Source organism: Panthera leo, chromosome A3, assembly GCF_018350215.1.
Source record: "Panthera leo isolate Ple1 chromosome A3, P.leo_Ple1_pat1.1, whole genome shotgun sequence".
Classification (NCBI taxonomy): domain Eukaryota; kingdom Metazoa; phylum Chordata; class Mammalia; order Carnivora; family Felidae; genus Panthera; species Panthera leo.
The window spans coordinates 60409722-60430383 of NC_056681.1; the positions used below are offsets into that span (position 1 = coordinate 60409722).

At 37.7% G+C, this 20662-nt stretch overlaps 1 protein-coding gene across 1 annotated transcript; it reads left to right on the top strand.

Annotated features, from left to right (window-relative positions):
- Positions 1–718: 718 nt before the first annotated feature.
- On the top strand, positions 719–17716 carry TXNDC9 (thioredoxin domain containing 9). Its single transcript, XM_042932013.1, has 5 exons — positions 719–898; positions 2881–3099; positions 10964–11082; positions 15088–15342; positions 17570–17716. The coding sequence occupies exons 2-5, from the start codon at positions 2911–2913 to the stop codon at positions 17685–17687; spliced, it is 681 nt and encodes a 226-aa protein (XP_042787947.1). The 5' UTR covers positions 719–898; positions 2881–2910; the 3' UTR covers positions 17688–17716.
- Positions 17717–20662: the final 2946 nt, after the last annotated feature.

Consider the following 20662-nt stretch of genomic DNA (forward strand, 5'->3'; position numbering starts at 1 on the left):
CCACCTCTGTATCTTTGTATTCTCAGACGCACGAAGTTCAGTAAAGAACCATGATGAACAAACGATAGGCACTCTGCATGATAAATCCAGGACAAATTGTAACTTTCGGTAACATCCCTGAATTATGAAGTCTGTTGAGTCACTAAAAAAATAATTACAATAAAATAAGGACACACCCATTCCCCAAAATAGATCTTAATCTTTACATTCAAAGCGAGAGCAAGTTCTAAGAATTTGTGTTAGGGAAGGTAAAAGGAACCTACTAGGGTGGTAAGCATATTCAATACCTGGATCTGGACGGTGATATTATGGGTATTATCTATGTAAAAACTAATCATGCTGTGTAAGTTATACCTCAACTTTTTAAAAAAATTTACATCCAAGTTAGTTATCATGTAGTGCAACAATAATTTGAGTTATACCTCAACTTTTTTAAAAAAAAATGTGTTCATTAAACACAATGCAAGGGAAGTTGGAGTGTCACTCTGGAGCAAGACCATAGCTGTCTCGTTTCTGATGTAACATTACGTGTCCTAAGGCTCAGAGCCTAAGAAAGTCCGACAAGGCGAGGTTGAGCACTTATAAACTACAACTTCCAGCGTACTTTGCTCCCTCCTCCGTGGGCCGTTTACTTCGAAGGAGGCTAGTAATCGGAAACCTGGGGGTGGAGAAATGGGAGGTGCGCACGCGCAGAAGCGCTCACCGCACGCACGCCCTCCTCCCCCGCCCAACTTCCTTGAGTGTCGCAGGTTGTGTCGCGGGAGGGCCGCAGCTAAAGAGGAGGCGGAAGTGACGGCCGGTTCGCAGCTACCGGCAGCTGCTGTGAGGGTGAAGGCACAGTGGACTGCCTTTCTGGAGCGACTGGTTCCTCACTTCTCAGGTATCCCCGAGAGCTCAGGTGAGGCAGCGGATGGTGAGAAAAAGCCGGCCACCGCCTCCCGGTGCTGATGGACACTTCACTCAACATCCGGCCAGGGCGGGGGATGGGCGCTGCCTAGATGTCGGTGTCAGTGAGGTGGAGGCGGCTTTGGCGCATGCGCCCCGGGAGGTGTGGAACTCGCGGCCACCTGAACTCGGCCTTCATCTGTTCCTGGGGGCTCAGGGAGTGGCGAGGATGCTTTTGGGAAGGTGCCTGGGGAGCATTTAAGGTTGTTCTGGCGGGTGCATGGAAGAGAGTCAAAGAAACAGGTAATTTGAGGTCAGACAAGCCCCTTCCCACCATTCTCGATGAACTGAAAAAGAGTCAGAGGTTTGTGGTTTGAAGAATGAAAAGTTATCAGAACCGCTACACCCCCTCCTTTCTTTCCCTTTTGTAAATGCGGTGACCACCGCCACCTGTCCCCTGAACAGCTTTTATTAATCACTTCTGTTCCCAATTATTCCAGAATTAAATTCTGAATTCATCTTATAAAACTCTAGGAATAAGCATTTTCTATACCTCTAATAAAAACAGGTTCTGACATGTAGGTCAGTCTCTTAATAACCAATTTTCTGCTTATCCGGCCACAACCCTAAAGGAAACAATCTTACTGACATTTTTCTTTGGAGGTAGGGAGTGTGAAATTATTTTACCATATTTGAAATGCCGCTCCTTGAAAGTTTATAGCATTTATGAGGAACTTACAGTTTGGTTTTTAAAACTCAAATACCTTTGAAACTTAATGATAATTTGACCAGAAACTAGGCACATATTCATTCAGTATTAACACATTTTTTGAGCAGTTAGCCCTGCTAATTCTGGGATGAAATCAAGTGTGCTTTTCAACTACTTTTCCTGTGAAGAAAGATGAATCAAAAGTGAAGTTTGCAAGAAGATTATTACTTCTTTCCAGTTCAGCAGTTTAGACGGTTTGTGTGGGCTAGGCTGTATATATAAGTAAGGGGATCAGTGAGTTCATGGTTTATTAAGATGTTTTAAGGTTCTTCAGTAGTATTTTCAACTGTGTCGTAGTTAATTGGGATTCAACATCTTTCTGCTTTGATAGGCAAATTATAAATTATATTTCTGTAGTAATAACCCAGGGATACACCTAAAATTTACATCTGATTGTTGCCGGCAGAAAATACTACATTGTTTAAAATGTGTACTTGAGATAGAGCTTCCTTTCCTATCTGGATTAGATTTTGTTTTTAAACTCCTATTTTACATTAAGGAGTGATGGGAAAATCAATATTTTTAATATTTGTTGTGATACTGTTTTACATCAAAGTTAAGAACACTGTCAGTAGATTAACACCAGTATCTTTGTAGCCTCATAGAGTGTGTTAGATTATAGGCGAATAGCAGCAAAAACTAAAGTTTAGAGAACACCAAGCACTGTTCTTTACATAAATTGTAGTGTGCTTTCTCAGGGATTAAATAAAAATCATTTATGTAGAGACCTTTGGCTCTCTATATCTTTGGCTCAACTCCACTCTGTATTGAAGCAAAGTTTGTTTTGTATATGTAAGTGTAAAACCTTAGTACAGTTAAACTTTACTGTTATTCACAGTCATTTCTGCTTTCTCTTTTCTTCTGGTTTAAAAACAACAACAACAACAAAAAAACCCTGTCAATATATGTCACTAGGTATAACTCCCAACTACCCATTTCTCTCTGGTCTTAAAGACTTGTCTTTGCTTTATTGTAGTGAAACAATGTAAATCAGAAGCACCTAAACTTTGCTGTAAGTAATTTTTGAGTGGTTTGACTATAACCTGTTGAAAGTTCAATTTAAAAGCATTTAAGTAAAAATGTTTAAATGTAACATGAAATGCTGGGTTGTCAGAACACTTTGTAGACTACAAATTTTACACTTGCTAGAAGTTTTGAAAATGGGAGAGGAAACTTTGTCTTTTTTTTTTTTTTTTTTCTCACAACTTTGCAAACTTTCTCCCTAGCACCAAGACTAAACTGTACCATTTAGAAGAATGGAAGCTAATACATCTGTTGACATGTTTTCAAAAGTCCTGGAGAATCAATTGCTTCAGACTACCAAACTAGTGGAAGAACATTTGGATTCTGAAATTCAGAAACTGGATCAGATGGATGAGGATGAATTGGAACGCCTCAAAGAAAAGAGACTTGAGGCACTAAGGAAAGCTCAACAGCAGAAACAAGTAACCTCTCTGCCCTGCTTTCTGAAATTACTTTAACAGTATGCTCCTAACAACTTATATATACATGTGCTGCAGTAGTTACATTTCAGGCCTCATTTTTAAGGTTTTTATTTTTGGGGGTTAACTTCAAAGTATGATCACTGTTAACAATTTTCTGGGAAAAAATTAGTTTTAAAGAGACATTAAAAATTAGCCTACTCAGCATATTAATCCTCAGTCAAGTAAAAGAAACATGTGTCCAAGGTCATTTTTTGAGCTCAGATTTATTGGGTGAGGAGGAAGTAAACTAGGAAGAACACTGGGAGTACAAGGAGCCAGTCATTCATTCCCCTTTTGGGTAGTTGTAAAGCCAGGTATACTTCAGTTGTGATCAGTGTAAGTGAGGTAAGAGCTGTAAGGCAATTTACATTGAAGAAATTTTCAGGCTTTGCCAGTGTAACAAATACATGACTTATTTATTCAAAAGAATGCATATTGGGTCACAAAGAAGGGTGGCCACAACGCTATCCTTGTTGTTGGTCTCTTTAGAGTGTGAGTGTGAAACCAACTTGTAGACTCTGGTCAAAACAAATTGGGTTAAATCCGTAAATTTAATTTGGATTGAAAATGTTTACATTGCTTTACATTGAAATAGATTATTACCAATTCTGGTTGCTCTTCAGTTGGCTATGACTAAAACATGAGCTTTAAATTTTCTAGAGAAACAGTGAGTTTTGTTTGTGCTGCTACAGCATCTCTTTGATAATGTTTATCCCCTCACAATTTAGAAGAGTTGCTACAAAAGGAATCTTCTATAATGTGACTGAGTTTCTAGTTTTATATTTTGAGTTTTCTACAATAGGGTGTGTGTATATGTATGTGGATTTGAAACCAGGAGACTTTAATATAATGCTAATCATTATCTCAGGTAATACATGATGAGATTCTGCTACACATTCCTCTTTTTCATGACAACAGGTAAATAACACTACTAATTGCTAATGTTCAACTAACAAAAGTTGTCATAACCAGGATGTTTTTCTACAAAGACTGAATCTACCTGATTTGCAGTAAGGAATATACATAATGGCTTAAATGAAATTGTCAGCAGTTAAAAACAATATTTTGAGTATCATTAAAAATCATCTCAGGCATGCAGCCTTTATGGATTTTTTAATTAATATGCAAATCAATTTAAAATGAATTTGTCATAGAATAAGTGAGAGGGTCTTGTTTTAGAGCTTTCACTGCATTTAATCTTTTTTTTTTAATATGAAATTTATTGTCAGATTGGTTTCCATACAACACCCAGTGCTCATCCCAATAGGTGCCCTCCTCAATACCCCTCACCCACCCTCCACTCCCTCCCACCCCCCATCAACCCTCAGTTTGTTCTCAGTTTTTAAGAGTCTCTTATGTTTTGGCTCCCTCCCTCTCTAACCTTTTTTTTTTTCCCCTTCCCCTCCCCCATGGTCTTCTGTTAAGTTTCTCAGGATCCACATAAGAGTGAAAACATATGGTATCTGTCTTTCTCTGTATGACTTACTTCACTTAGCATAACACTCTCCAGTTCCAACCACGTTGCTACAAAAGGCCATATTTCATTCTTTCTCATTTCCAAGTAGTATTCCATTGTGTATATAAACCACATTTCTTTATCCGTTCATCAGTTGATGGACATTTAGGCTCTTTCCATAATTTGGCTATTGTTGAAAGTGCTGCTGTAAACATTGGGGGTACAGGTGCCCCTACGCATCAGCACTCCTGTATCCCTTGGGTAAATTCCTAGCAGTGCTATTGCTGAGTCATAAAGTAGATCTATTTTTAATTTTTTGAGGAAATTCCACACTGTTTTCCAGAGTGGCTGCACCAGTTTACATTCCCACCAACAGTGCAAGAGGGTGCCCATTTCTCCACATCCTCTCCAGCATCTGTAGTCTCCTGATTTGTTCATTTTAGCCACTCTGACTGGCATGAGGTGATACCTCAGTGTGGTTTTGATTTGTTTCCCTGATGAGGAGTGACATTGAGCATCTTTTCATGTCCCTGTTGGATATCTGGATGTCTTCTTTAGAGAAGTGTCTGTTCATGTTTTCTGCCCATTTCTTCACTGGTTTAGTTGTTTTTCGGGTGTGGAGTTCGGTGAGCTCTTTATAGATTTTGGATACTAGCCTTTTGTCTGATTTGTCATTTGCAAATATCTTTTCCCATTCCGTTGGTTGCCTTTTAGCTTTGTTAATTGTTTCCTTTGCTGTGCAGAAGCTTTTTATCTTCATGAGGTCCCAATAGTTCAGTTTTGCTTTTAATTCCCTTGCCTTTGGAGATATGTCAAGTAAGAAATTGCTGCGGCTGAGGTCAGAGAGGGTTTTTTTCCTGCTTTCTCCTCTAGGGTTTTGATGGTTTCCTGTCTCACATTCAGGTCCTTTATCCATTTTCAGTTTATTTTTATGAATGGTATAAGAAAGTGGTCTAGTTTCATTCTTCTGCATGTTGGTGTCCAGATCTCCCAGCACCATTTGTTAAAAGACTGTTTTCCGGGGCGCCTGGGTGGCTCAGTCAATTGAGCATCCAACTTCGGCTCAGGTCACGATCTCGCGGTTCGTGAGTTCGAGCCCCACGTTGGGCTCTGGGCTGATGGCTCAGAGCCTGGAGCCTGCTTCCGATTCTGTGTCTCCCTCTCTCTCTCTGCCCCTCCCCCGTTCATGCTCTGTCTCTCTCTGTCCCAAAAATAAATAACCTTTAAAAAAAATTAAAAAAAAAAAAAAGACTGTTTTCCACTGGATTTTCTTTCCTGCTTTGTCAAAGATTAGTTGGCCATACTTTTGTGGGTCCAATTCTGGGTTCTCTATTCTATTCCTTTGGTCTATGTGTCTGTTTTTGTGCCAATACCATGCTGTCTTGATGATTACAGCTTTGTAGTAGAGACTAGTCTGGGATTGTGATGCCTCCTGCTTTGGTCTTCTTCAATATTACTTTGGCTATTCGGGGTCTTTTGTGGTTCCATACAAATTTTAGGAATGCTTGTTCTAGCTTCGAGAAGAATGCTGGTGCAATTTTGATTGGGATTGCATTGAATGATTGATTGTAGATTGCTTTGGGTGGCATTGACATTTTAACAATATTTATTCTTCCAATCCATGAGCATGGAATGTTTTTCCATTTCTTTGTATCTTCTTCAATTTCCTTCATAAGCTTTCTATAGTTTTCAGCATACAGATCTTTTACATCTTTGGTTAGATTTATTCCTAGGTATTTTATGCTTCTTGGTGCAATTGTGAATGGGATCAGTTTCTTTATTTGTCTTTCTGTTGCTTCATTATTAGTGTATAAGAATACAACTGATTTCTGTACATTAATTTTGTATCCTGTGACTTTGCTGAATTCATGTACCAGTTCTAGCAGACTTTTGGTGGAGTCTATCAGGTTTTCCATGTATAATATCATGTCATTTGCAAAAAGTGAAAGCTTGACTTCATCTTTGCCAGTTTTGATGCCTTTGATTTCCTTTTGTTGTCTGATTGCTGATGCTAGAACTTCCAACACTATGTTAAACAACAGCAGTGAGAGTGGACATCTCTGTTGTGTTTCTCAGGGGAAAGCTCTCAGTTTTTCCCCATTGAGGATGATATTAGCTGTGGGTTTTTCATAAATGGCTTTTATGATCTTTAAGTGTGTTCCTTCTACCCCGACTTTCTCGAGGGTTTTTATTAAGAAAGGTTGCTGAATTTTGTCAAAGGCCTTTTCTGCATCAATTGACAGGATCATGGGGTTCTTATCTTTTCTTTTAGTAATGTGATGTATCACGTTGATTGATTTGCGATTGTTGAACCATCCCTGCATCCCAGGAATGAATCCCACTTGATCATGGTGAATAATTATTTTTATATGCTGTTGAATTCAATTTGCTAGTATTTTATTGAGAATTTTTGCATCCATATTTATCAGGGATATTGGCCTGTAGTTCTGTTTTTTTACTGGGTCTCTGTCTGGTTTGGGAATCAAAGTAATGCTGGCTTCAAAGAATGTTTCTGGAAGTTTTCCGTTCCTTTCTATTTTTTGGAACAGCTTGAGAAAGATAGGTATTATCTCTGCTTTAAATGACTGGTAGAATTCCCCAGGGAAGCCATCTGGTCCTGGATTCTTATTTGTTGGGAGATTTTTGATAACTGATTCAATTTCTTTGCTGGTTATGGTCTGTTCAAGTTTTCTATTTCTTCCTGTTTGAGTTTTGGAAGTGGGTGGGTGCTTAGGAATTTGTCCATTTCTTCCAGGTTGTCCAGTTTTTTGACATATAATTTTTCATAGTATTCCCTGATAATTGCTTGTATTTCTGAGGGATTGGTTGTCATCTCCCTTTGGGTCATCTCCCTTTTCTTTTTGAGAAGCCTGGCTAGAAGTTTATCAATTTTATTTTTTCAAAAAACCAACTCTTGGTTTCATTGATCTTCTCTACAGTTTTTTTAGATTCTATATTGTTTGTTTATGCTCTGATCTTTATTATTTCTCTTCTTCTGCTGGGTTTGGGGTGTCTTTGCTATTCTGCTTCTATTTGCTTTAGGTATGCTGTTAGATTTTGTATTTGGGATTTTTCTTGTTTCTTGAGATAGGCCTGGATTGCAATGTATTTTCCTCTCAGGACTGCCTTCGCTTCATCCCAGAATGTTTGGATTGTTGTATTTTCATTTTCATTTGTTTCCATATATTCTTTCATTTCTTCTCCAATTGGCTGGTTGACCCATTCATTCTTTAGTAGGGTGTTCTTTAACCTCCATGCTTTTGGAGGTTTTCCAGACTTTTTCCTATGGTTGATTTCAAGTTTCATAGCATTGTGGTCTGAAAGTGTGCGTGATATGATCTCAATTTATCATAGGATAACTGAGAGGGTCTTATTTTAGAGCTTTCATTGCATTTTAATCTTTTTTATTAAAATGCTTCCTAAGGAAGTAGATAAGAAGCCTTAATAGATTTTATAGATACTCTTTTTCAAAGAGTAATATAGATTGCATAGTAATTTTGATTTACTGATCTATGTGAGTATCAGGAAATCAGTATAAGCAGTGACATAAGCACTTAATAGGCCTACGTGAATCAATATTCCTCAGTCAGCCAAGCACCCTCCTACTGTTATGACAGCTAGTGACATATGAGTTGGGTGGTGAAAAGGACAGGTGAGAAATAGGAAGAGCCCATCCAAAGGCTTGGGTTTTAGCCACTAAGTGAGAGCAAAATGCTGCCCACTGCCAGCCCTTGGGTAGGCTCAGCCTGCACCGTGATCTGTGCCCATCCTGCTTGATTCCATTCAGCAGATACTTGGGGAGCACATGCTCTGTGAAAGAAACTATGCTAAGAGCACAGGGGTGTGCTGAGTGTCTTGGGAGAGATGCCATGTGTTGGTAGAGGTTCAGAGTGGGCTTGCCTCCCTCTTAAGAACTTGGACAGGTTCAGGTCTTTGGCCTATTGGTTAAACACATGGGAATTAATAATAAAAAGAGCTTTTAAAAAAAATTTTTTTTTAATGTTTACTCATTTTTGAGAGACAGAGACAGAGTGTAAGCAGGGGAGGGGCAGAGAGAGAGGGAGACACAGAATCCAAAGCTGTGCTGACAGCTCAGAGCCCGATAGGGGGCTTGAACTCACAAACCATGAGATCATGACCTGAGCCAAAGTCAGATGCTTAACTAACTGAGCCACCCAGGCACCCCAATAAAAAGAGCTTTTTAAAAAATATTCTTTTTTTAAGGGCACATGTTATTGGTCAGTCAAGAAAAATCATGAAATGTGACATGCTATTAAGGAATTGTATTTGAGAGTTTAAATTGTTTATAGAAGCCTGATTGGGGGTGCCTGAGTGGCTCAGGCAGTTAAGTCTCCAACTCTTAATTTCAGCTCAGGTCATGAACTCACAGTTGTGAGATAGAGCCTTGTGTCGGGATCTGTGCTGAGCATGGAGTCTGCTTAAGATTCTCTCTCTCCCTTCCTGTCCCTCCCCCGCTTGTGCAGGGGTGTGCATGCTCTATCAAAAAAATGTTTTTTTTAATTTTCATTTATTTATTTTAAATGTTTTAGAGAGAGAGTGCATGTGCACATGCACAATCAGGAGGGACAGAGAGAGAGAGAGGAATAGAAGATCCGAAGCAGGCTCCATGCTGATAGCACAGACCATGATGCGGAGCTCCAACTCACAAACTGTGAAATCATGACCTGAGCTGAAGTCGGATGCTTAACCAACTGAGCTACCCAGGCACCACTAAAAAAATTTTTTTTTAAAAGAAGCTTACCAAAGAAATATCACATAAGGAGAAAACACCAGGGCCTCCTGTGAGTGTTAGCTCAGCATTAGTCAATGTGAAATGGAAACCAAAACTATTAATGCTGTCTGTATTAGCTTAAGTCCAGAAGAAGAAAAGAGATGGCACTCGTGCCCCTTTTCTAGGCAGACCACTTCTGGAGGGCTCTATTCACACCTCTGCCACTTTTTAAAAAGATGAGGAGGAATTAGTCTCTGATCAGAGGAGGATAACTAGAAGAGTAAGAAATGTAGAGATCATTTCATCTGAGAAACAGCCAAAAGGAAATGAAGGGGGAGGTAGAAAAGAAAAGACATAGGTGAGATAGGACATCTGAAGGGCTGACATGTGAAAGATAACAACTTTTCTCTCTAATCTTCTGTCCAAGCTGGGACTCACAGACCAAAGTTACAGTTATACTGTAGTTCAGGGTGAGAAAACCCTTCTAAAAGTATAAATGCAGATGCTTTTTAAGGACATGTGCCAAACACTATTGCAGTTATTTTCATGTTGATGGTCTTATTTTCACACCTTAGTGAGATAGTTGCTTTGTGATCTCCACTTTACAAATAAGGAAATGGAGACTCAAAAAGGTTAATTAGAATTCTTAGACTAATAAATGGTAGAACAATTTTTTAAGCCCATACCTTCTGCCTGCATGCCCAGTGGTCCTTTTTGTAAAAATCAGTTGCCTCAAAAAGGAAGCAAGCTACCAGTTGAGATGATGAATCTTTCCTGTGGCAGGAAGCTTGAGAAACAAAAAGGTCTGTCAGGCATGGTTGATAAGGGTTGATATGTTGGGTCGAGAAGTTGGATTAGATGACTTGTGAGTGCTGTATTGTTTCTGGACACCATATGAGAAGACAACTTTTTCTATCTAGTATACTACCCATTGGTGACCAGTATAGAAGTGGTTCCTGCCTCTCTGAGCCCACAGGGCTCCTAAGCTACAAAGCTGCAATAACCACTGCCTGTGTCTTCCCCTCCCCTACAAAGACCAAGTAGCTTTATCTCATGAGCATTATTTTTCAAAGCTTTGCAGTAACTTGGATCTAATGCTTCTGATTTTAGTAGTTTGAGCGCAGCGAAATTAAATGGATATTTACTTTCTTTTCATTTTATTTATTTTAGAGAGAAAGTGAGCATGAGTGGGGGAGGGGTAAGAGGGGGTAGAGGGAAAGAGAGAAGCAGGCTCCACACTGAGCATGGATCAAGGGGCTCAATCCCATGACACTGGAATCATGACTTGAGTCGAAATCAGGAGTTGGACACTCAATTGACCGAGCCACCCAGGCACCCCTTATGTCTCTTGAGTCTAAATTTTTATTTTTGAAGTTCTAACAAAACATTTGTGTGAAGGTACCAAGACAGACGATTGTTTTAAACACAAAGCATGCTGAAAGATAATCATTGCCCACAGACTGTGTTTGCGCTGACACTGGAAACATATGAAAGTAAATCACTAAGAGGAATTCATTTCCTTCTACAAGATAAAATCAACTTCATTACAGAATATTACAGTGATTTAGACCCAAAATGTGAAGTGGTACTGGAAGAGATATTTCAAGTGTGTAATATTTCCCTTTTCTCCAAATTAGGAATGGCTTTCAAAAGGACATGGAGAATACAGAGAAATACCTAGTGAGAGAGACTTTTTTCAGGAAGTCAAGGAGAGTAAAAAAGTGGTTTGCCATTTCTACAGGGACTCCACGTTCAGGTAACTTTGTTTCCATCAGTGACTTTTTAAAATTTTATTTATTTTTGTTAATGTTTGTTTATTTTTGAGGGAGAGTGAACGCAAGTGGAGGGTGGGGAGAGCAAGAGAGAGGGGCACAGAGGATCCGAAGCAGACTGCACTGATAGCAGCGAGCCCAATGCAGGGCTTGAGCTCACGAACTGTGAGATCATGACCTAAGCTGAAGTTGGACACTCAACTGACTGATCACCTAGGTGCCCCAAGTGAGTTTTTAAAAATATGATGAGATCTTTGAATAGAGATATGCTACTAACATAATAGAGAAATTAAGAAAAATAAGAGGAACTGCTTCTTAAGTTCTTTGTACTTGTGTACAAATCTCCATTAAACAGTTGTTATTTTGAAGATTAATGTAAAACCTGTGATACAAAAAAGTATAAATGAACATTATTGAAATTCAAGATTATTTCCACAGAACTAGCTATTTTCTGAATTATATTTCCACTAGATAACTTTAAAAACATCTAAGAAACATACATGTAAATTTTCTTTTTGTCAACACAAGAATTATTTATTTATTTATTTATTTATTTTGGTGCTGTTATGATACAGGTGTGATGTGGGGAGTGGGGGCCAACCTTTGAACACCAGCTTTGAATTCACTCCTCAGCTAGCAACTCATGGGGAGACAATGGTTTGGCCAAGCCTTTCACTAGAAGCATCGCTGGGACTGCCAGCCTTGGCCGAAAGCAGAGGAAAGTGATTTATGTTAGAGAGGCCAGGTCTGCAAGCCTCTCTATGGAGGCAGAATCCTTGTACAATGAAAATACCCCTAGAAGAGATTATATCTTAACTCAGAGGACTCATGCCTTTCTTTCTTTTAACCCCAAAATTTGATTAGTTGCCAACTTTTAGAAATTGAGAGATACAGTTTTTTTAATCCAGATTTCAGAATTTTAAAAAAATCGAATTAACTTAATAGCAAACCTAGAATTCAGTATGAAAGCAGTTTGCTAATACTGAAGATCAGCTGCCTCCCTCAGACAGATATACACTCCAGTGTAGAGTCTCCATCATTCACTGTTGTCTCAGCCCTGCCCTCTTCCCTCATTTCAGTAACCCACCCAGCCCTTGTCTTAAACTCACCACCCAGTAACTTGGTTATTAATTAACATTTTTCATGGATTGATTACCTGGGATTTGTGGACTAAGGTAATAAAAAGGAAAGAAAATGTTGAGATTGTGAAATCTGTATGGGAAAGTGGGAAGGAATTAGGAAAGAAAAGAATATCAGAGAAACCTTCTGCCACCATGGTACTCTATCATCTCCCATTGGCACACATTTCTCAAGTTGCCAACTTCTGACATATATGATGAGGTGATGTGTTAATATCATATTACTCTCTAAGATTGATATTATATGATGTTTATTAGATGTATTTGTCCACTAAATTGTTAGGTTTGTGAAAGCAGAGAGTTTGCCTCTATTGTGGTTAACTGTGCTCCCCAAGTTCCTAGCCTTAGAGCAGCAATGGCTGACAACACATACTAGGTGCTCAGTAAATATATTTGATGGGGGTATAAACAATGCAATACCAGGAGTACTTACCTTCAAAACGAATGAAAAATAAGGCGTGCCTGGCTGGCTCAGTCAGTAGAGCATCTAACTTGATCTTGGTGTCTTGAGTTCAAGTCCAACATTGGGTATAGAGATTGCTTTAAAAAAAATTAAAAAAAAAAAAGAGAGTGCCTGAGTAACTCAGTCAGTTAAGCATCCAACTCTTGATCTCAGTTCAAGTCTTAATCTTACAGTTTGTGAGATCGACCCCTGCATCGGGCTCTGCTTTTAGCACAGAGATCTCTCTGTCTCTCCCTCTCTCTCAAATAAACTTTAAAAGAAAAGAAAAATCAAAGATCAAAATGTTTTATATATAGATCTGATATAGGTATCAAAGTTCTTGGCACATAGTAGGCTGGATACTTGATGTGTAAAATCCTGGAACATTAACAATGACCCTTTCAGGTAAGTAGGTGTAATTCCAGTGCTTTATGTGTGGAGACCAAGACTTGGAGAAATTAAGTAACTCACCTAATGTCACTCATCTCCTAAATGATAGAAGACGATTTAAACCCAGGATTTAAGCCTAATGCTGTTTTAACTACACCATGATTGCTGCTTCTGGGTTAAAAAAAATGGATTAATTTAAAATATGTTCCATATAACTCCAGTAAAACCATGGAGTTGATTTATCTACAAGTTTTCAAGAACATGTTTCTCATATAATGGTTCATTTATCATTTGTGCTTCATTCAGAAACTAATTATTAATTTGTTCTCTCCTACCATTTTTCACTAGTCTCATTGCTATACTACATGGGTGATATATGAAAAGATACTTTCAGAGGTAAAGTGATGAGGCATCCAGGTTACCAGAAACTTGCTGGACCCAATCCTAATTCAGGAATAAGTACACCAAGAAGTGCCCAGAAAGCCTGCTAATAACAACTATGAAACATTTGATGTCTTCATCATCTAAAGCAGTAGTTCTCAAATTTATGGGGCATGAGAGTCACCTGCCTGTTTCCCAGCTCCACTCCCAGAAAATTTTGGTTTGTCTATATGTTTTAAAAGTTAATTTTAATAAATACCTGTGATTAAAAACTATTGCTCAAGGGGTCCCTGGGTGGCTCAGTCAGTTAAGTGTCTGACTGTGGCTCAGGTCATGATCTCATGAGTTCAAGTCCCACATCAGGCTCTCTACTGTCAGCACAGAGCCCACTTCAGATCCTCTTTCCCCATCTCTTTCTGCCCTTCTCCTGCCTCAAAAATAAACATTAAAAAAATTAAAAGAAAAAAAAAAGAACTACTGCTCAAGAAGATTATTATTAAGAGTAGTCTTTTTTAGGAACCCTAGAGGATTGACCAATTTAAAATGCATTTTAACTTACAGGAAATGTCATTTCCATTTTTCTTTTCAAAAGAAGGTGGCTTAATAAAAGTTACTCCTGATATTTTTCATTTCTTTAGAACCTTATGACCATATTTATAGCCCTTAACCTTATGCTTTTTTTTTTTAATTTTTTTTTAATATTTATTTATTTTTGAGAGAGAGAGAGAGAGAGAGAGAGATGACATGAGCAGGGGCAGGGCAGAGAGAGAGGGAGACAGAATCTGAAGCAGGCTCCAGGCTCTGAGCTGTCAGCACAGAGCCCAATGCAGGACTCGAACTCACAAACTGAAATCATGACCTGAGCCGAAGTCAGACACTTAACCGACTGAGCCACCCAGGCGCCCCTTAACCTTATGCTTCTTAATGAAAGTTGCACAATTGGGAGAGTTCTTTCTCAATGACACCATTCAGTCTTAGTGACTTCCAAATAAGGCACTGTATATACATTTCTGATTCTGAAAAGTCTCTTCTGAGTTCTGTCAAGTTCAGTTTTGTCACCTTTCAAGTTCCATGTATGAGACACCAGTAAACAAAGATAAATGACAATTTTTTGTTCTTACCAAGAACATGACAACTTCATGAACCACTTACAATTAAAGCATATATTTAATATTTTGTTTTTTATGAATATAATTAGGACACATCTGACTTCTAGAATACTGGATTCTTTTTCTCCCTCTTATATCATTTAGCTAACCTATGAAAGAGAAATGAGGTTATCCGACACAAGCATGCGTTGGCTGCCAAATTATATTCAAATAGAAAAACTATAAAAATAGATGTACCTTTATGATATTTATTTTAGGGGCACCTAGGTGGCTCAGTCAGTTTAGCGTCCGACTTCGGCTCAGGTCGTGATCTCACAGCTCATGAGTTCGAGCCCTGCATCGGGCTCTGTGCTGACAGCTTGCAACCTGGAGCCTGCTTCAGATTCTGTGTCTCCCTCTCTCTCCGCCCCTAACCCACTTGCATCCATCCTGTCTCCTGTCTCTCTCAAAAATAAATAAACATTAAAAAAAATTTTTTTTAAATAAGTATGTTTAAGCTTTTGATTTTCTACATGCTGTTGTTTGCAGGTGTAAAATATTAGACCGACATTTGGTAATATTATCCAAGAAACATCTGGAGACCAAATTTCTGAAGCTGAATGTGGAAAAAGCACCTTTCCTTTGTGAGAGACTGCGTATCAAAGTCATTCCCACACTAGCACTGGTAAAAGATGGAAAAACACAAGATTATGTTGTTGGATTTACTGACCTAGGAAATACAGATGACTTCACCACAGAAACTTTAGAATGGAGGCTGGGTTGTTCTGATATTCTCAATTACAGGTAACTTTTAGCAAAACAATTTTAATTCACATATTCAGTTGATGTTTTTAGAGAAGTTTTTTTATGTCAACATTTATGGAGCTAAGTTTTCTGAAACAAAAAGTTTCACAAATGAAAAATGTATTTCTTAAAGTACATTATTACTTTAAACAAAATCCATTAGATCTTAAAACAAAATCCATTAGAGATAAAATTGAGTCTTGGAGTACACCTAGCTATAAAAGTTTTCAACCTAGATCTTATCGAACTAATTTTGTATTAGTCTAGAAACCCAAAATGACATTGAACATCAGATTTTTTAATGTAGCTATTCTTGTCTTGTAGAATCTGATAAAATGTATAATCTGGTATCTGATTAGCTTAAATGACTTACCATGAAGAACAGTCTCAATTTGAAAACAATCAAAAATGCAACTTCCATTTTTCATTCATCTCCTTGTCTGCTTCTCCAAGTAATTTATCTAATTCCATAAACCATATCATCTAGTCTTCTGTGCCTGTTTTTGATTTGCAAAATTAACAGATAAAATTATATAATTATCATTCCACAGTCCTAGTGCCTTTCAGTAAGTAGAAAGTTCTCTCCTCTTTTTCCTCCCCCTTTTTCTCTGAATCTCCCCTACACCTGCCTAAATTATCCCTACATTGGAATTTTAGGTTTTACTTTTCTTAATACTAAGTAAAACATTTTTTTGAAATGAATTTTGAAATGATTTCAAACTTTAAACAAGTTGGAAACTAGTACAAAGAATTCTCATAGACCTTTTGCCCATATTTCTCAAGTTTTACAAAGTTTACATTTGCTTTATCATTTTTCTGAATACATAAATACTGTTTTCAAAACCCTTTGAGGAGGAGTTGGAGATGTATTGTCCCTATACTCCTAAATATTTCCTTGTGTATTTTCTAATAAAGACTTTTTCTTATATAACCACAGTAGAGTAGTTAAGATGAGAAGTGTTTTATAATATGTAGACCTTATTCAGATTCTACCTTTGTCCCAATAATGTCCTGCATACTAAAATGTTGCGTGTAGTTACTGTGTATTTTTAGTTCCATTAACCTGTAACAACTTGTCATTTTTCAATACTTTGACATTTTTGAAGAGTACATGTTATTTATTTTGTAGAGCATCCCTCAATTTGGGTTTGTCTCATGTTTCAAGATTAGGTTTGGACTATGCATTTTTCATAGGTACATGATGGAAGGGATGTTATATTCCTTCTCAGTATATTGTAGCAGGAGGTATAGGATGGTTTGTTTGTTTCATTTCTGGTGGTAATAACTGAGCATTGGTTAACCAGTTGTCTACCAACCCAAATGATGATTTAGGAAGAACTTTTCCATATTACACATTAATTCACTTTTTCATTTATTTATATTAGAATGGGCAGTGGCTTATCTTATCCATTGGGTTATATTTGGTTATTAATATTATTTACTTTGAAGCCCAGATTGCCCCAGTGTGGTCAGTGAGAGCCCCTCTTATGGAGCCTTCTTTGTCTTTTCCATGTGTCTCAATAGTTCTTTAAGTACTTGCTTTCTGGTGCAAATAAGATGTCTTAGAGAGGGACTCATGTAGTACTTTCCCTAGAATTGGCTGTTTCTTCAGGGAACCATGGTTCCTCTCAGTGGCAAATGATATTTCAAAACCAGAATCTAGGTGCCAGACATCTTCCCAGATATTTTTGAAAGAAGTTGTTTTCTCATTTCATATATTTCTCAAGCATCATTGAAGTTTCATACCAATTCCAGGTTAATGATAATGAATTCCATGAGTTTTCTTGATGTTTATCTAAACATTATAAGATATTAAACAGGATCAAACCAGCCATAACAAGCTATCAGAAATAGAGCACCATTTTCTGTGTCATTCTTACAGTGACAAGAATCTAATCCAAGTTCAGCATATCCAAAACAGATGGAAAAACAATTTCATTTCTTTCTATGCTTTTCAGTCAGAAATTCTATTGGTACATCCTCTGAGATGTTAATCAGTAATTAATGCTAAAAGAGAAAATAAAACATTGATATAAGAGACTTAGTAATACAAAATAAGGTTTAAAACTTTTAACCATAATTGTGAATAATATACCTCTTCTGTAACACCAGCATTAAAGAAAACTTTATTCCACGTTAGGAAGAAAAGAATTTTTTGTGCAGGTTAGCATACCAACTGTACAAAATTATAAAGAGTAAATGCTTTTCAAATTTGCTTTATTTTTAGTGGAAATTTAATGGAGCCACCATTTCAGAGCCAAAAGAAATTTGGAACAAACTTCACAAAGCTGGAAAAGAAAACTATCCGAGGGAAGAAATATGATTCAGACTCTGATGATGATTAGAAATTAATTATAATTCTTTGTAAATTGTCTTTTTATTTCTGCTTCAAAATTAGATGTGTTTTCTAAATTCAGTTGGTTTTGATACATTGGTCATCTAATGGTCATATTCTAGAGTTTTGTACAGTTTCATCACATTGAAAGACATCTTTAATATTTTCTGTGTGGCACTTGTGTTGAAGAAAACTGAGTTCTTAAATTATCCAGCAAGGGTCTGGATTCTCTATTTTTGAGATTGATTTTATCACAATATGATTCTTAGGTCTTTATACCATTCACAATTGTGTTTTTAATCTACTGGATTGGAAATAGGAATTCAAATTATTCCAGGACTAATTCTTACACAGCATCATTTCCTTTATACAACAGGTCAAATTACATTTACTGGTGTAACAGACTCACTTGTAAATGAATTATAAACACTCTTTACTTCTGGAATATATTTAACTATTAAAAAACTGCTTATTTATTCTGTAGGCTGTGTGTTGATGTTGAATGAACTGATGGCAGCAGAAAGTTTTTTCAGGTTTTGAACATTTTGCCTTAGAATTCTGATTACTTGTATTTTAATACATGCATTAAAAATAATCAGGAAGCATGTTTGGAATGGCAACATGAGATCTGCACACTCCTCAGTGAAAATAACTGGTAAATATATATATGTATATATTTTTTCACTTAAAGTCTCTGGGAATTGTCATAAAAGCATACAACAAACAAAAACATTTGTTACAGAAACATATATTCAAGAAAACACTGAAGCTTGGTAAGAATAGTGAATCCCTCTGGTATTTGAGCCATGACCCCATACCCTTCTGCCCCTAGCTCCCCACTTCAGCCTACAGTTTCTCCCTAGGATGAGTAGACTCCTAGCATTTCTCATGCTACCCACCCCCACCCCCACCATGTCACAGTACCAAAGAGGTCTGGACCTTCCTTCCTCTACCCAGTCCCCACTTACAGCACTGAACATCTACACCAGAAATGGCAGACCAAGAATACTGTTTTCTAATCACTTGCCCCAGCTTATAAGTGGATCCATGCCAGGAGAGGCAAACACGACCAGGAGCTATCACCCACAGCTCTATTTATAGACCACAGGTATCACTCCTATAAAAGCAGGCTACTGTCCCCAGCCTTGACTCTAAGGGAGTAGCAAGCTATAAAAACAGCTTCCATAGCATCCTCTAATGAGAGGTTAGTTCAAACCTAAGGGTGCTGCTGTAGACAAAGGAAATTTGGAGTGGGAGTAGACAGACAAGAGAAGACTGTAACTCCATGATAGCTACAAGCAAAAGGGAAGACCAGTGATAAGTCTAACAGAGAATGAAAGGCAGCTAAGGGTAGTCCTAAGGCTAGAACAAACCTCAAAGAGTCTACAAGGGCATGAATTTAATTAGATCAAACTCTGTAGCAATTTATGCCCCAGGGCATTGTCCAAAATAATAAGTCCACCAGTAGTTAGTGGATGTTAATTCACAGTGTGATAACAGTAGAGGCAGACAAACTGGACCTCTTAGAAGGAGATCAAGGAAAGAAACCGTAAAAACCCAAAAACTGTCCTTGGGTTTGGAGGGAGGAGTCAGGGTGATCCCACATACCCAGGCTGTACCCTTTGCAAAGGAGCATCAGAGGCTGTACAGTGCAAGGCAAATGGATTTAAATAGGCTAAGTCACTAAATAAGCCCTGGGGAAGAGGGAAGGATGAGTTTCCAGAGCTGCTATATTATCTAAACTCTAGTTTTCAACAAAAAGTTACAAGATCTGTAGAGAAACAGTAAAGTGTGTGCCATAGACAAAGGGATTTCAAAACAGTAAAAGGAAACTGCCCTTGAATGGGCCCAGAAGTTGGAAGCAGACAAAAACTTCAAAGAAACCATGCTGGAGATAAAGGTATGATAATATTTCATCAACTAGAGAATGAAGAAAAGTATTTTAAAAGAACCAAATGGAGATCTCTGGACTTGAAAAGTATAACTGCAATGAAAAAAATCATTAAAAGGACTCAGTAGATTTTAGCTTACAGTAGAATCAGGAAATGTGGAGACTTATCAATGCAGATAATACAATCTGAAGAACAGGAGAAAAGGGAATGAAGAAAAATAGCTTCAGAGAAATGTATCAACATATGTGTAATGGGAGTGCCAGAAGGAGAAAAGGAAAACAGAAAACTTGTTAGAAGAAATTATGCTTAAAAATTCCAAATCTGGTATAAAAAAAACTGAGAAAATCAGTAGTTTCTTACATAAAGTGGAATGGTCTGTACCCACATACATGTCAGACTAAAAATACTGAAAGACAATTCTTGAAAACATGTATAAGAAAATCCCATTAACAGATCAGAAACAATGGAGGTCTGAAGGCAGTGGGATGACATGCAGAGTACTGGAGAGGAAAAAAATGTCAACCAAGAATCTTTTAACAAAACTATCAGAAATCAAGGCAAAATGAGGACATTCTCAGATTTTAAGAATTCATTACTAGGAAACCAATCTTACAAGAAATGTTGAAGTTTTTTAAGCCGAAAGGAAGTGAAACCACATAGTAATTCAAATCCTCACAGGAAAAAAAAAAGCCAGTAAAGGTGATTATGTAGGAAATTATAAAAAGACATTGTAATAACCTATTCCCCCTCCCTGAGCTGATTTAAAAAGCAATTCTGGGGAAACCTGGGTGGCTCAGCTGGTTGAATGTCAGACTCTTGGTTTTGGCCCAGGTCATGACCTCACGGTTCATGGGTTTCAGCCCCGCATTGGGCTTCATGCTGACAGTGCAGAGTCTGCTTGGGTTTTCTCTCTCTCCCCCCCCACCCCCCCACTCGTTTTCTCGCTCTCTCTCAAAATAAAAAAAAACAATTCTATAAAACTATGTATATAATTGTGGTGTTACCTATAACAGAAATAATTGTGACACCTTAAAGCAGATGGGAGCAAAGCTATATTTCAATAATAAATCCACAAAAAGAAATGAGAATAAGA

What these genes read in the sequence shown, in the direction of transcription:
- TXNDC9 (XM_042932013.1), top strand. Translation starts at nt 2,911, where the DNA reads ATGGAAGCTAATACATCTGTTGACATGTTTTCAAAAGTCCTGGAGAAT. An exon ending in TACAGGGACTCCACGTTCAG is followed by an intron (nt 11,083 to 15,087) that starts GTAACTTTGTTT and finishes TGTTGTTTGCAG; the next exon opens with GTGTAAAATATTAGACCGAC. An exon ending in TCTGATATTCTCAATTACAG is followed by an intron (nt 15,343 to 17,569) that starts GTAACTTTTAGC and finishes CTTTATTTTTAG; the next exon opens with TGGAAATTTAATGGAGCCAC.